The sequence below is a fragment of the Agelaius phoeniceus genome, chromosome 2, assembly GCF_051311805.1.
Source record: "Agelaius phoeniceus isolate bAgePho1 chromosome 2, bAgePho1.hap1, whole genome shotgun sequence".
In the NCBI taxonomy this organism is placed as follows: domain Eukaryota; kingdom Metazoa; phylum Chordata; class Aves; order Passeriformes; family Icteridae; genus Agelaius; species Agelaius phoeniceus.
In genome coordinates, this window is record NC_135266.1 from 102256441 (window position 1) to 102270669 (window position 14229).

Consider the following 14229-nt stretch of genomic DNA (forward strand, 5'->3'; position numbering starts at 1 on the left):
TGCAAGTGCCAGTGGCTGGCTGGGCTCTGGCAGGGCAAGGGAAACATCCCATGGTCTGCCAGCTCAGAGGTGAGGTTGGCAGGCCAGCACAGTGCCTGGATAGAGAAAAGGCTTCTGGGATGGGGAAGGAAAGACAGGGACATTTTAGGGAGGTTGAGTTCTACTATATCATTCCTGCCAGCATGAGTAAAAGCAGAATCTCTGAACATGCAGCTGGCTGCTCCAAAGCACAGCTGGGCACCTAGAATCCAGGCATATCCTGATAATCATAAAACCAAGAAAATTTTATCACCATTTATTGTCATGAAAAGTGGAAACTGTCTTAGAAATTTAAATAAGTCTGAATAAACAAAGCAGGTGTCTGAGAAACCTGGTGGGAGGTATCCATGCCATGGCAGGGCTGGATGGGCTTTAAAGGTCCCTTCCTACCCAAACCATCCCATGATTCTATGATTCTGAGTCTGCATCAACTAGTGATAAGGATAATGAAGGGATGAGCATGGAAACTGAGATCTGCCAAGAATATCCATAATGAGATGACATGACTCTGCAGAAAATGACCTTGTTTTCATGGAAAGTCATCTAGGGCTGAGAGCTGATACTGATGCCTGCCCAAACCCAACAGTAGTCACTTGCATCATTCAGCTTTATTTCAATTGGCCAAGTCTGTCTGCATTTCACAGCTCCTGATAAAAGGCTGGATTAAGGCTGCTGGTGGAATACACTGCCCTGAACCCTTCCCCAAGATATGGCTGCATGTGAGTCAATGGAATGACATTCCTATCTATGACTTTGTATTTTGCTCTGGCTATATAAAACCTGTTTATCTCTGGTAAATTGAAGGATTGTTCCTATATAATATCTATGTAATGTTTCTTTCCTCTTCAGACACACATTCACCCAAGTACCATCAATTACTTTGCATTTAAAAAGGAAGAAGATGAAACAAGCTCTAAAAAAACCCCATGAGGTCAGATCAGGAAACAAAATTTTGGGACCTGAAAAGCAAATGTCAGTAGCTACACACAAGCCATCTTACCTTCCAAGGAATGGAGGCCTTTTTCTTTGGCAATCTCATACACATTGCTGAAATCATCCCCAAGGTTTGGATCTGCATTAGCTGTGAGCAGAGCCTTTACCACACTGTCACAAAACAGAAGGAAAGTAAGGTAGAAGTAGTAGATGAGGAATTGAAGCCCTTCAGAGACTGAGAAGTGCTCAGAAAGCCCTCTTCAAATATTCCTGGGAATGTTAACATTCCAGGGAAGTTAACCCACAACCACAACTGAACATTTCATCAAACAGAGCTCCACCAGCACAGATTAAAATGAATTATATGGGGGAGGGACTGGAGGAAGGGGTGACACTGTAGAGATATGCAATCCTTCTGAGGTGACATGCACAGACCATGCTTCTAGCACAAGGCATATTCCTAGACACAGACCTTGGCTCCAAGGCCACCCCTGTCCCTGCAAAAAGGAAGATTACTGTAACACTCTGCAGATTAAGGGAAGCAAAACTACACTGCTTTTGGGAGGCAATTGTACAGCAACTGCACCTCTGATACTAAAGGTGCCATCCTGACACAGCAAGTGCAAACAACTCCCACAGCCAGCAGTTCAGAGGAGACTCTGAAAATAATCAGAGGGCTGGAGCACCTCTGCTCTAGAAGACAGGATGAGAGAACTGGGGGTGTTCAGCCTGGAGAAGAGAAGGTTCTAAGGAGACCTTAGAGCCCCTTAGGGCCTAAAGCAGCTCCAAAAGTCCTGGAAAGAGACTTTGGACAAGGGCTTGGAGTGACAGGACAATGGGAATGGCTTCCCATGGACAGAGGATAGACTGAATAGCAGGAAGAAATTCTTGTCTGTGAGGGTGGTGATGCTCTGGCACAGGTTGCCCAGAGAAGCCATGGCTGTCCCACCCCTGAGAGTGTTCCAGGCCAGACTGAGGCTTGGAGCAAGCTGATCTACTGGCAGGTGTCCCTGCCCATGGCAGGGGGTGGAATGACATGGGCTTTAAGACCCATTCAGCCCAAACAATCCTGTGATTCTATGACTTGAACGTTACAGCCCTTTTAGACACTGGAGGGGGCCTCAATGTGTCCCTGAAACCTTCCCTTCTCCAGGTTGAACAACCCCAGCTCTCCCAGCCTGTCTCCAGAGCAGAGGTGGTCCAGAGCTTGGAGCACCTCCTTGGCATATCCAAGCAGCTTCACTCCACTTCACCTTGTCACTCCAGCAGCTTCCCATACTTCTGAGGTTGGACCCCAGAGCCAGATGCAGCTCTGCAGGTGGGGTCTCATCAGAGTGGAGCAGAAGGTCAGAAGCTTCTCCCTTGCCCTGCTGCCCTATAGAGCTGGGGATCAGTCCAGGACATGCTGGATTTTGAGCTGCCAGCAAATGTTGCACGTTATGAACATGCTGCAGTGGGACATAGGACGCACTGCCCAGGCCATTTTGGTGTGGAAGTCCTCACTCTCTGCTTCTGAATCCAAACAATCATCAGGTCAGAATTAAATTTCTCACTCCTTCTGAAAGCAGCTTAAAGCCAGTTAATTCTTAATTTCTTTTTCAGCATGCAAGCTTCCCATGACAACTAGACAGTAACTGATTTGTTAGCATTCATCACCAGTGACATGGCTCACAGGCTGACAACGATGTGTGCCACAGCTTGACATCTACCTGCAGGCTGTGGCTTGTCAAGTCACATCTGGAATTTAACTTAAGCTCCTCTTCCATTTACCCTATAAATGCATTAGCAGAATCAAGGGTGTTATCTTATTATTTCAACATGGTATAGCAGAGGCCAGCTCTTTACTAGCAGTGGTGTGCTCCTCACCATGTATAAAATCACCTCAAGTGAGCACAGCACCAAGACTGGGGGCAGGAGATAGAATCATGGAATTGTTTAGGTTGGAAAAGCCCTCTAAGACCATCAAGTCCAACTGTTCCCCCAGCACTGTCACTCACTGATACCTGGAAAATATAATAGATCTTTCCAACAATGTTAAAGTGAATATAAAAGCAAATCTTTACTTGAAAGCTTTCAGGTACACAATGTGGTGAAAATTGCATGTGGTATATTAATTCTATGATTTTTATAAAGTTAGTTGATTAGTGTGCTTATCATATACTGTCCAATTAAAAGATGAATTGGTTAAGCAATAATTGCTGGGGTCTTGCTCCACTGGAAGCAGTCCAGGGGTTTCTTTTGCCCCACTTCTGTTATATCTGGTCCAGATTCTGATTGGAAAAGAGAATGTCCTTGTAGCTCGTTCTCTTCTTGGAATAGGACTAAACAGTACTTAGGAATGTGTTTAAAAGGTTAGCATATCATTCCTAAATGTATGGAGGAAAGATAGGAAAAACACTAGAAGCTATAACTATGCTTTAGCAATCTACAAAGCTACAAATATATAAAATATATAAAAAGGTAAAAATCTTAGGCATCATTCCCCCCTAAACCACATCCCTATCTCAAACATCCAAATGTTTTTAAACCCTTCAAGAATGGGAACTCCATCACTCCCCAAGGCAGACTGTACCAGAGCTGGACAACCTTTTTGGGGAAGAAATTTTCCCAATATCCAACCTAAACTTCCCTTGGTGCAACTTGAGGCTGTTTCCCTTGTCCTGTCACTTGTTACCTGGGAGAAGAGACTGACCCCCACCTGGCTCCACTCTCCTTTCAGGCAATCCTTGTGAGCATACAGAGCTCATTTACATCTGCACTCCATTAATATCCATATTTCATTTATATCCATATTTAGATAATATAGTTTGTTCTATAATATTTAGGTTGAGAGGTTCTGGTTCTCATTCTGCAAATAGCAATTTCCAATTATGACCCTTCCCCTTTTCAGCCATCAGAAGCTGCAATGCACAGGTTCTTGAGTGGATTGAGTTGTACAGCCATGATCATACCTGATGGCTTAGAAGAGGCACTAAGGATGGGCATCATGAAAACCTGGAATGCCTTGGGTTAGACAGGGACCTTAAAGCTCATCTAATTTCAGCCCCCTGCCATGGGCAGGGACACCTTTCACTAGACCAGGTTGTGACCAATTAAGCCACACTTCTAGGCATGGGGCAGTCACAGCTTCTCTGGGCAACCTGTGCCAGGGTCTTAGCATACTCACAAGGATTAATTTCTTCCCAATATCCCATCTAACCCTGCCCTCTATCAATGGGAAGCCACTCCCCCTTGTCCTGTCACTCCAGGCCCTTGTCCAAAGTCCCTTTACAGGTCTCTTGGAGTCTCTTTAGACACTGGCAGGAGCTTAAGGTCTCCCTGGAGCCTTCTCTTCTGAACAGCCCCACCTCTCTCAGCCTCTCTCCAGTCCCTGGAGCATCTCCATGGCCTCCTGTGTACTTGTTCCAACAGGTTGACATCTTGATGGTGGATCACCTCACCTACTTTCAGACATCAGCAGTGGAAGCCACAAAGCCCAGAGCAGACTTTCATCACAGATGGGCTCACTCTCTACCACACAAATATCTTCAATGAACCTGAGTTTTCTCTAAGTTCACTAAGTAGTTTTGATTTTTGTTTGAAGGGTCAGCATGGGAGATAACCCACAATCTTCAGTACAGTTCCAGTGAGACAACCTCACCGTGTCATCCTTAGGCCTCCATGGTAGTGCACCCCCTGCCCCACCCCCAGGCCACACTATGATCTGAGAACAGACAATGTGATGCCAGGGAAAAGACACTGATCCAAATATCTGCTCCATGTACAGAAGAGACATGTCTACACTGTCTTGCTACACTGCTCCTTAAGGCCCCATCAATGAGGACATCCCATGTAGAAGTGCTGCAACAAGCTTATAGATCTTTCTGGACTACTTTAGGAGCATTGATAAGGAACAGGGCACAAAATGTATCTTGAAATTCCTTCAGCAGCTCTAGGAAGGGCTGCTCAGCATGCCTAGCTCCACTCTCACCTCTGCTTCAGAACCTGGACCTTTACCACTGCCCTCTCTGGCGGCAGCAAAATGCAAAGCAAGGAAATGGTCTGGCTGCAAGAAAAGCCCCGTGAGGCCAAGTGCATGGCCTGGGACACCCAGAATAGATGTGGCCACAGGCCACCCACCCAGGCTCTCCCACCTCTGGTCATTAGGTAGGACAGACCCACCCTTAGTATCTGTCTGGCACTGTGCTATCTGTCAAAGACTGTGGAACAGAGGGAGATGCACCACATCCAGTCCTTCTGTTGGGAAAGCTCTAGCACAGGTCACTATCTGTGCAAAGTTCTTCTGGAAGATCCAGCGCTGGATTCCTCTGAAAACATCCTGCATCTCCAGTACTTGGTGCTACTGTGGTCAATCCTGTCATCAAGAGAACTGCACCAAAGACCTTGAAGAGGAGGTCCCCATGAAAGCAGGAGGTGCAGGATGGAAGATGGTGGAGCAGGTTATATCCTGCTGTTTTATGGGACCTTTTATTGACAACCTCCGTGCTGCTAGAGATGGATATCTACCTACTGAACAGAAAACATCATAGAATCATGGAATCATAGCTTTTAAATCCCTCCAGGGATGGGGACTTCACCACTGCCCTTGGTAACCACTGCCTTGGCAGTGACAGCACTGGACAACTCCTTCAGGCAAGAAATTATATGCTTCAATGAAGCCTTTGATGATCTTGCCCTAGCAGCTGGCTTACTGTGATTCTTGCAATCAGGGTTTCCAGCATCCCACCAGGCAGCTAAGCCTCACGGATCACTCAAGTCTTTGGAAGCACAGGTTCTGATACGGCCAAACCACCCTTCTTGGACCCCATTCTCATGGCTATTACCACCAAAGAGATCCTTCTACTTCAATTTTAGCTCACAGGCTGTGATACACCTTCAGGTCCCTGAATGTGCCTCATTTTAAGGGAAATGATCCCAAGTCCCAGTGTAGGACTTTAATCCACAACATTGTGGCCCATGAGCTACAGGTACTGAATTAATCATATGGTAAAACAGGATCTTTCATTTTGTTCATAACTCCATCCATTTACCTTTCGTGCCCTCAGTGACTACACTGAAATGAGAGTTCTTCTTCCCAGGCACTCCATCAGATACTACCTCCATGTGCTCTCAGATACTCAGGAACCCTGTCCTTTTCATCCACTGCCTACATGTTCAGCATTCTTCTCTGGGAAGTGACCTTCTGTGAGAAGTTGAACAGAGGACAACTGCTAGATGCAAGGTGGTCTGAGAGTGGTGTAGCAGGTGATGGTGGCAGAACTGCTCTGCTCTCCCTGTGAATTACCCTCTGCACCATATTCCCTGTGGTAACAAACATTTCCATAGCTCTTACAGTGGCTGGGAGGCTCAAGTTTAATAATAAGCACTGATATCATCACTGCCTGGCAAAATCTTCTGTGCCAAAATACTGGCACTAGTCTAATAACAACACATCACACATCCAGCCTTCCTTTCCAATCATCTTTCAATTGCATCTCCTGCTTTTGGGATGTGCTGACCCCTCCAAGCACTTGTCCATCAGCTAGACTCCTGGAATCACAGCTATTAATTGCACCTATCCAATTTGCAGGTAATGGGACATTCAAGCAAATTACCCTGTAGGAAAGGGTACAGCCCCATGAAAATGCAAAGGAACTGTACTCAGCAATGCAAAGCATGTGAATGTTCCTGGAAAAAAGGAAGGGACTTGCGAAATCAGGTGATTAAAGAGGCTCCAAGGGAGCTGGAGAGAGACTTTGGAAAGGGCCTGGAGTGACAGGACAAGGGGGAATGACTTCAAAGTGACATAGGGCAGGGTTAGATGGGATATCAGGAAGAAATTCTTCCCTGTGAGGGTAGCAAGGCCCTGGCACAGGTTGCCTACAGAGGCTGTGACTGCCCCATCCCTGGGAGTGTTTGAGGCCTGGTTGGATGGATCTTGGAGCAACCAGGTCTAGTGGAAGGTGTCCCTGCCCATGGCAGTGGGATTGGAATGAGATGAGCTTTAAGGCCCTTCCAAACCCAAACCATCCCATGATGAGTGAGTTTCAAATGAGGGATTCTCTGGCCCAGACACTTTTTGTGTTTTGCCTCTTGCTGTGAGGCACTGGGGCAGAACAACACCCTACACCAGATCCTAGAAGGAGTGGGACGCCACTGTCCAGCTGGGCTGTTCCCGCTCCCTCCATAACTCACCTGGGTTCAACAGCCTCAACAAGCTGAGTTTTAATTTGCTGATCAAGTTTTGATTGGATTAGAGGCAGAGCCTATTCATCAGCATGAATATAAATCTAAATTGACCCTGGTGATGACTCAGAGGGCAATGCTGAGCTAGAGCTGGCTGGGCAGTTCGATCGATTGGGGAAAGTGCTTTCTGCTTGTAATGGCTGGACTAACATATTGTTCAATAAATAAATACATAAATACAATACAGGCGGTGGGGAAATCAATGCTGAGATGGTGGGAGGTGACTGGGGCTGCGTCAAGAGAGATGTTATGCCTGGACCACCGCCGGCAGCTGGGGTTGGTGAACCAAGAAGCCTGGTGATCCCCATGACCGAGTGTTATCAGCACAATGCAAACGCCCGGCTGGGTTTTGATAGGCGGCTGCCCTGAGCTCTGGCAGGAGCCACATGTCCTGCCTGGACACAAAGAAGATCCTTGCCTGGTTATATCTTAACTGTGTAAAACTCAGCACAGCAGGAGGGCTGGGAGGAACTGTTTCTCAGATGAAGCTAAATGTGGGTGTGTGCCTTCCCAGGAGCATGTTTACATCTACCCATGGCACAGAAAGCCAGGCAGCCGCAGCAACCCCTTGAGCTGTGATGTGTTATTATTAACCCAGATGAAAATGATTGACTCCTCAAAAGGAATAAAAAGGGACTATGGAATCCAAAAAAAGGGGAAAAATCTTGAAGGGTGCTAATTGTTATATTCTTCAGTTTTCTTTAAGAGTGTGACATGGGTGAATCATGTTTCAGAGGCATGGTGAAGGCACACAAGAGAGTTGAGGAGTGTTAGCAGCCCTGTTCCCTGCCTGGAGCAGGAAGAAAATGTGAGGAGAAGCCATTTCTGTGGCTTGGAGAGGTGCAGGAATCTGCTAAACTGACAGTATCACATTGTGCCTGAGCTGCAAGACATCACAGGGTGTTCATCCCTGAAAACAGGGATGCTCATGCCCCGGGGTCTGAGATGGGGGCACTGCCAAGGCAGAGGTGTGAGTAACAGCTGCAGGAGCAGCCAAGTGGTCACTGTTCATCAAAAACACCCAGAAAGGCAGTGGCTGAAAGTCAATGCCCCAGTTTGTAGGATCAGACCCTCCAAACGTTCTGTCACCCCAGCTGAAACCCACACCCAACTCCTCAGCTCTCTGACAGGTGACACATTGGGCCCTATCTTCTTCCAAAGGTACTCAGATATTTCTCCAGCTCCACTGCAGACAGCTCTGAATGACTTGCCTGAAGTGAAAGGAGTGAAGAAACCCCCATGGAACAGATGTATGTACCTAATATAGACAACAAGACTGCACCAGTTCATCATGTCACTGCCTGTAGACAGGGAACAGCTCCAGATCAGTCACCCTTCACCAATCTCAGAACAAACCCACTAGAATATCACAGTGCATGAGGAATTGTCATTACCGATATAAAACAGCCACACAGCATCTTCAATGCACATGTGGATGAGGCACAGCTCCCAGCAATGTATATGGAGGCAAGGAACAAACTCCTTCCTGACTCCTCTCCCTAAGGAGGGCTGGAGGAAGGTGAGGGATGGGACAAGGCCACCCTGGCCCAAGCCCTGCTGGTTCTGGTTCCATGGAAGAACCTTTGACCCACAGCTCCTTTGATCTCCACAGAAAGGCAGAGAAGGAAAAGGAGAGCCAATACTCAGGGAGGAGTCACTTGGCATTGGTCATTCCCAGAAAAAAAGATGTTGAGAAGCAAAGGTGAAGAAATGCAAAGAGATGCAGACCTGAAGAGGAAGGCAGAAGAAGAAAGGGTGTGCAGGAAGTAAAAGCTGCAAAAAGAAAATGAAGATGAGTAGATGATGTGGCAAAGAGTCAAGGGGAATTTTGGAGGCTAAAACCCCCAGTGAAACAGGAAGGCAGAGCTCAGCATGTCCTGACAGTGCACTGTCAGAAACCCATGCCCTGGGCTGATCCCACAGCATGGACAGCAGAGGAGGGGGCAATTCTGACCCTCTGCTCCTCTCAGGTGAGACCCCACATGCAGTGCTGCCTCCATCTCTGGACCACCCAAAATCAGAAGGATGTGAAGCTGCTGGAGTGAGTCTAGAGGGAAACAAAATGATGTTCTGAGGGCTGGAGCACTTCTGTCCAATTAAAACATGGGCATTGCTGCTGCTGCTACTGTAAAAGCCTTTATGGAGCCTTGCACAAGCTTCAACTGCACTTGAACTGCATTCTGAGAAAGGAATGCCTGTGAGTGCACCCAGGTGCTCCTCCCCACCACCTGAGCCATGCAGAAAACTTTGGAAGCCCTAAAATCATAGAATCACACTATCATTTAGGTTGGAAAATCCCTTTGAGATCATTGAGTGCAACTGTTCCTCCAGCACTACCAAGGCCACCACTAAACTTTGTCCCCAGGTGCCACTTCCATAGGACTTTTAAATCCTCCAGGGATGGTAACCCCACCACTGCACTGGGCAGTCTCTTCCAGGGCTTGACAATATTTTCAGGCTTGGAATTTTCCTCAATAGCCAACCTCAAGCTCCCATGACAGAATTTGAGGCTGTTTTCTTTTTTCCCCTGTCCCTTGTTACCTGGAAGAAGAGAGTGACCCCCACCTGGCTCCACCCACCTCTCAGGGAGTTTTACAGAGTGAGAAGGTCGCTCCTGAGCCTCCTTTTCTCCAGGCTGAGACCCCCAGCTCCCTCAGCCACTCCTCATCAGACTTGTGCTCATGCTCCAGCCTTCAGAACTGCTGCCCAGGGGCTGTGCCAATGCGGTTGAATGGGAGCAGAAGCAGGTTCCAGTGTTTTTTAGAGCTACTCAAACTTATTCCACTGGGACTCAGACTTTCCATGCTGCTCTGTGCCTTAGTCTCCCCTACCACACAAGTAGTTCTCTGCCTCAGAGGAGGCAGAGGAGGCTGAGAAGATGACTTGATATTTCACTGTCACTTTATTTCTGTGGAAATGATAAAAACGGGAGGAGTAGCTGATAACGAGATATAGAAAAGGTCACTATTCTACAGACATACAGCTAAAGTCCTACCTGCTTTGGGGTTTCATTTATGATAGATTTATTGCTTATTTTAACAAATGCACAAACCCCACAAAGCTCTGAGTATGCATTTAATTAAAGCTTAAATACTAAAAATATGACAATGCTATGGCAATTCTCACAGCAACGGGAATTACAGCATAAAACCTTCCTTTGCTGCTGTAAACATCACCGCTGATGTGTCTTTAGCCCACGACCCAGTTACAACATGTATCATCATGGAGCCAAATAATTTGGACACTGACTCTGTCTCATGCAAAAAAGAAACCCTAAAAATCTGTCTCCACTAGATCCACTACTATATCTCCGCCCCCAGGCAGACACCAGTCTCCTCCTGGAGACCTATCCATGGCAATATTGCAGAATGCTTCTTAATGCCTCCCCACATTTTGGACACAAGACATTTCCAAGAGGAAGAAGATGATCATTGTTCTGCTGTAAAAAGAAAAGATGGACCCCAAACTTGCCTTCCAGCAGACTGGATTTCATCTTGTAGCTGATGGCAACTGACAGAAATCATTAAAGCAGTGCCTCTGGAATTAAATTAAACAGATGGACTGGGGCTGTCTAATTGGAAGAGTGAGGGCTGTGGAAATTGGGAAACATGACAAAGCTAAAGGACAGGTCACAGAAATCTCCAGCACACAGTGAAGACTGAAAACATCGTTCCTCTCTGAAAAACACCTTTAGAAAGGCGTTGAGGATGAAGTCTTCCTTTTTATTAGCTGAAAACACTCATCTCAGTTCCCAGCATCCCAGCCCTTCAAAACTATGCTGAGGAACCTGTGGAGGTATCATTAGCCATAAAATAGGAAGTGGTGAGAGAGTCAATAAGTTAAACATTAGGATGACCTTTATCTTTTTGCAGGCAAGCAGTACCTGTAGGTCCTGTTCAGCTAGCTGCACCTCAGCCATCTCTGAGACAGGGACAGCCCAGCTGACCTCTCCAGAGGCACTGGCCTGAGGGGTGAAGGACCAAAAGTCATAAAAACTTCAAATCCAGCACATCAGGTGGATTACACAGGCAATTGGACATGGGAGGATGGCTTCACACTGCCAGAGGACAGGGCTAGGTTGAATATAGGGAAGCAATTCTACCTTGAGAGAGTGGTGAGACTCGGGCACAGGTTGCCCAGAGAAGCTGTGGCAGCCCCATCCCTGAAAGCATTCAAGACCAGGTTGGATTGGGCTTGGACCAACCTAGTCTAATGGAAGGTACTTCTGCTCACAGCAGAAGGGTGGAAGTGGATGATCTTCAAGGTCCCTTCCAACCCGTGATTCTGATTCTGAGATCAGTTGCTGTGGCTGAAGAAAGCAGATTTAGAGCATAACCTTTTACAGAGGAACCACACTCTATAAACAAAACCATCCTGCATCCTTGTGCCTCTGACTCCTCCCTTCCCCATTACACCCTGGCCACAACATCCAGCTTCAGTTACACAGTTCACCCTGTGGACTAGGTCCATTAGCAAACCACTTGTAAGGAATTTCAAACTCTCTGTGGATCATGCTCCAGCTCAATGCATTTCCCACCCTGCACTGTGGACATTACAAGTCTAGAAACAGGACTGAGGGCCAAAACCTTGTCTGGCACAATGCCAGAGCTGTTACATACGGAATAAGCTTGCATTTATGTTTGCCTCCAGAAAGGATAGAATCAGAATCACAAAGGTGGGAAAAGACCTTTAAGATCAGCAAGTCCAATAGTATTTAATTACTCTTCTGCTATCTGGAGAAAAGTTATACTGAGCTTCAGGTATTCAAGGTCTTCTTAATTTTCACTTTAAGTCAGTATTCATCTAAAATGTGGGAAAAATAAACAGAATTTGCCCAACACAGCCAAACCCTTTTTCTTTTGGCCAGGTACACAACAAAGACAGACGTGGCGATGACTCTGCCCTCTCAGAAAGGACCAGCCTGGACTCCACACATTTTTTACTGTCAAGATGTTTTCATTAGCATTTCCACTTGATTTTAGGCCTGATTTTAGGTAATTATTGTCCCATGAACAGCCTTTCTCCCTGTCTCCCCTTAGCCTTTGCAATTCGGGAAGTCCTGTTCTGCTTCACCAGTCACTTGGAATGGTCAACAGTCGTCACACTCTGCTGCTGACCATTGTCCACTGGGAAAGGTGGGAGGCTCCCAAGCCCATCCCTTCATGGACAGGCAAATAACAGAGCCCGTTGCTGCTCGGACATCAAAGTTAAACAAACATTCACAAGCCCCCACCTCTGGGCCTGTTTTAAGGAGCTCCCTGAGGAGGTCACGACTTTCAGCTTGTCATAGCACACATCAAAGTTTGCACCACACACGAACTCAGCACATGGATTGGGATAGTGTCACCCGAGAGCGGATATTCAGCCTTTGTGCACTGCTTTAATCCTGTGTTTTCCCAAGTAATTAAGCTTTTTTGCTTATGAACTTGTGACTAAGTAAAGCATCCCTGAGAGGTTGTAACATCAAAGCTCATTCTCCCGTCTGTCCCACATTTTCCAAAATTGGATTTCTTTTTCTCTTTTTTTCCTTAAATAAAAAAACCTAATTGAATTTAGTTGTAGACTGAATATATTTAGGAGTGTCTTTAAAAGGTTACAAGAAGCCAGAGTGATCATCATGGGAACTGTGGAGCAAGGGCACAGCATTCAGCCCCAGTGACACCATCACCAGTGAGAAGATATGGGACAGGAGTGATTTTGGCTGGTGGGGTGGGTACCCACTGCAACAACATCCCACAGGTATGGGCTCATCTATGGCCAAAACCTGAGAGCTGGTGTGGAATGGCACCACCAGTTCAGCTGTCACATCTGTGGGATGGGGGAGCAGCCTGCCCTGATCTGTCACACCACACACTGGGCATAAAGAGAGTGACAAGCTCCCTTGGGTTAAGCTTCACAACACATCCCAAACTTTATGAGGACCCTCTACAGAGCTCAGTTTAGGAGTGAGTTTAGGAAAAGGTTGAAGTGAGTAATCATGATGTGAGATGCACATACCTGGAGTGCCTGCTGATGGCTGCCACCATGAGAGCCGTCCAGCCAAGCTTGTGCCTTGCATTCACATCTGTGCCTTCTTCCAACAACCTGGAAATGGGAGAGATATGGTCAGGAAACAGATATGAAGAGAGCACCTCAGGCATTCTGGAGCTAATGAGGGAAAGCAGAATGTTTTACTGTGCAGGCACCTGCTCCAGCACAGCCCAGAAGACCCAACATGAAGTTGATTCAATACAGTTCTCAAAGGTGACCCAAATTAAACAAACATTCAGGTGATGGCAATCCCACTCCTTTCAAAGAGTGCAATGCCAACATCTTGCTTTCTGTATTGTTTGTACATTTGTTTATTTATTCTGTTCAGTCTAATTTCCGAAGAACCAATCAGTAGCAAAACTGATAAAGCCACATTCCAATGACATTTGAATCCTTTGGCTGCAAAGCACCCATTAGGCTTCAGAAGCAGCTCAGTGGAACTCTAAAGCCCATGCCACCTGCAGACACTTCACAGTTTTCTTGTACAGCATAAGAACAAATAAGACAACCCCCAAACATATTAGGAACCAAACTATCCTCATGTCTCCAACATTTTCTCAGCTTTTGCAAGATAATGGCAAGGGACAGGTTTTGCAGCAGGTACTTTAGCTCAACCTAAAACACGTGCTGAACCCAGACAGTATGAAATGACAGTTCTCTCTGCACACCACAAGGAAGAAAGGAAGTTCAGAATTGAGACACAAATTTTACAGTGCTCAAGTTAAATGAGACAAAGTCTAAACCCTGCATGTTCAAGTCATAGAATCATAGAATGATTTAAAGAAGGGTTTGTGCTAGGAGGCACCTTGAAGGCCATCTTGTTCCATCACTTCTGCCATAGGCATGGACACCTTCCATTAGACCAGGTTGCTCAAAGACCTGTCCAGCCTGGCCTTGGACACTTCCAGGGATGGGGCAGCCACAGTTCCTCTGGGCAATCTGTGCCAGGGCCTCACCACCCTCTCAAGGAAGAACTTCTTTGCCATTCCTAATCTACATCTC

The 14229-nt window shown here is 46.6% G+C and overlaps 1 protein-coding gene across 3 annotated transcripts in view; it reads right to left on the reverse strand.

Moving 5' to 3' along the window:
• The window catches only part of CLPB (ClpB family mitochondrial disaggregase), a 73150-nt gene that overhangs the window by 44504 nt on the left and 14417 nt on the right, over positions 1 to 14229 (reverse strand). For all 3 annotated transcript variants that reach the window (XM_054654331.2, XM_077174460.1, XM_054654329.2), the window contains exons 3-4: positions 13195 to 13281; positions 1040 to 1143 (exon numbers count right to left, since the gene is read on the reverse strand). In XM_054654331.2, coding sequence (XP_054510306.2) covers positions 1040 to 1143; positions 13195 to 13281 — 191 coding nt within the window. The remainder of the gene's footprint in view (positions 1 to 1039; positions 1144 to 13194; positions 13282 to 14229) is intronic.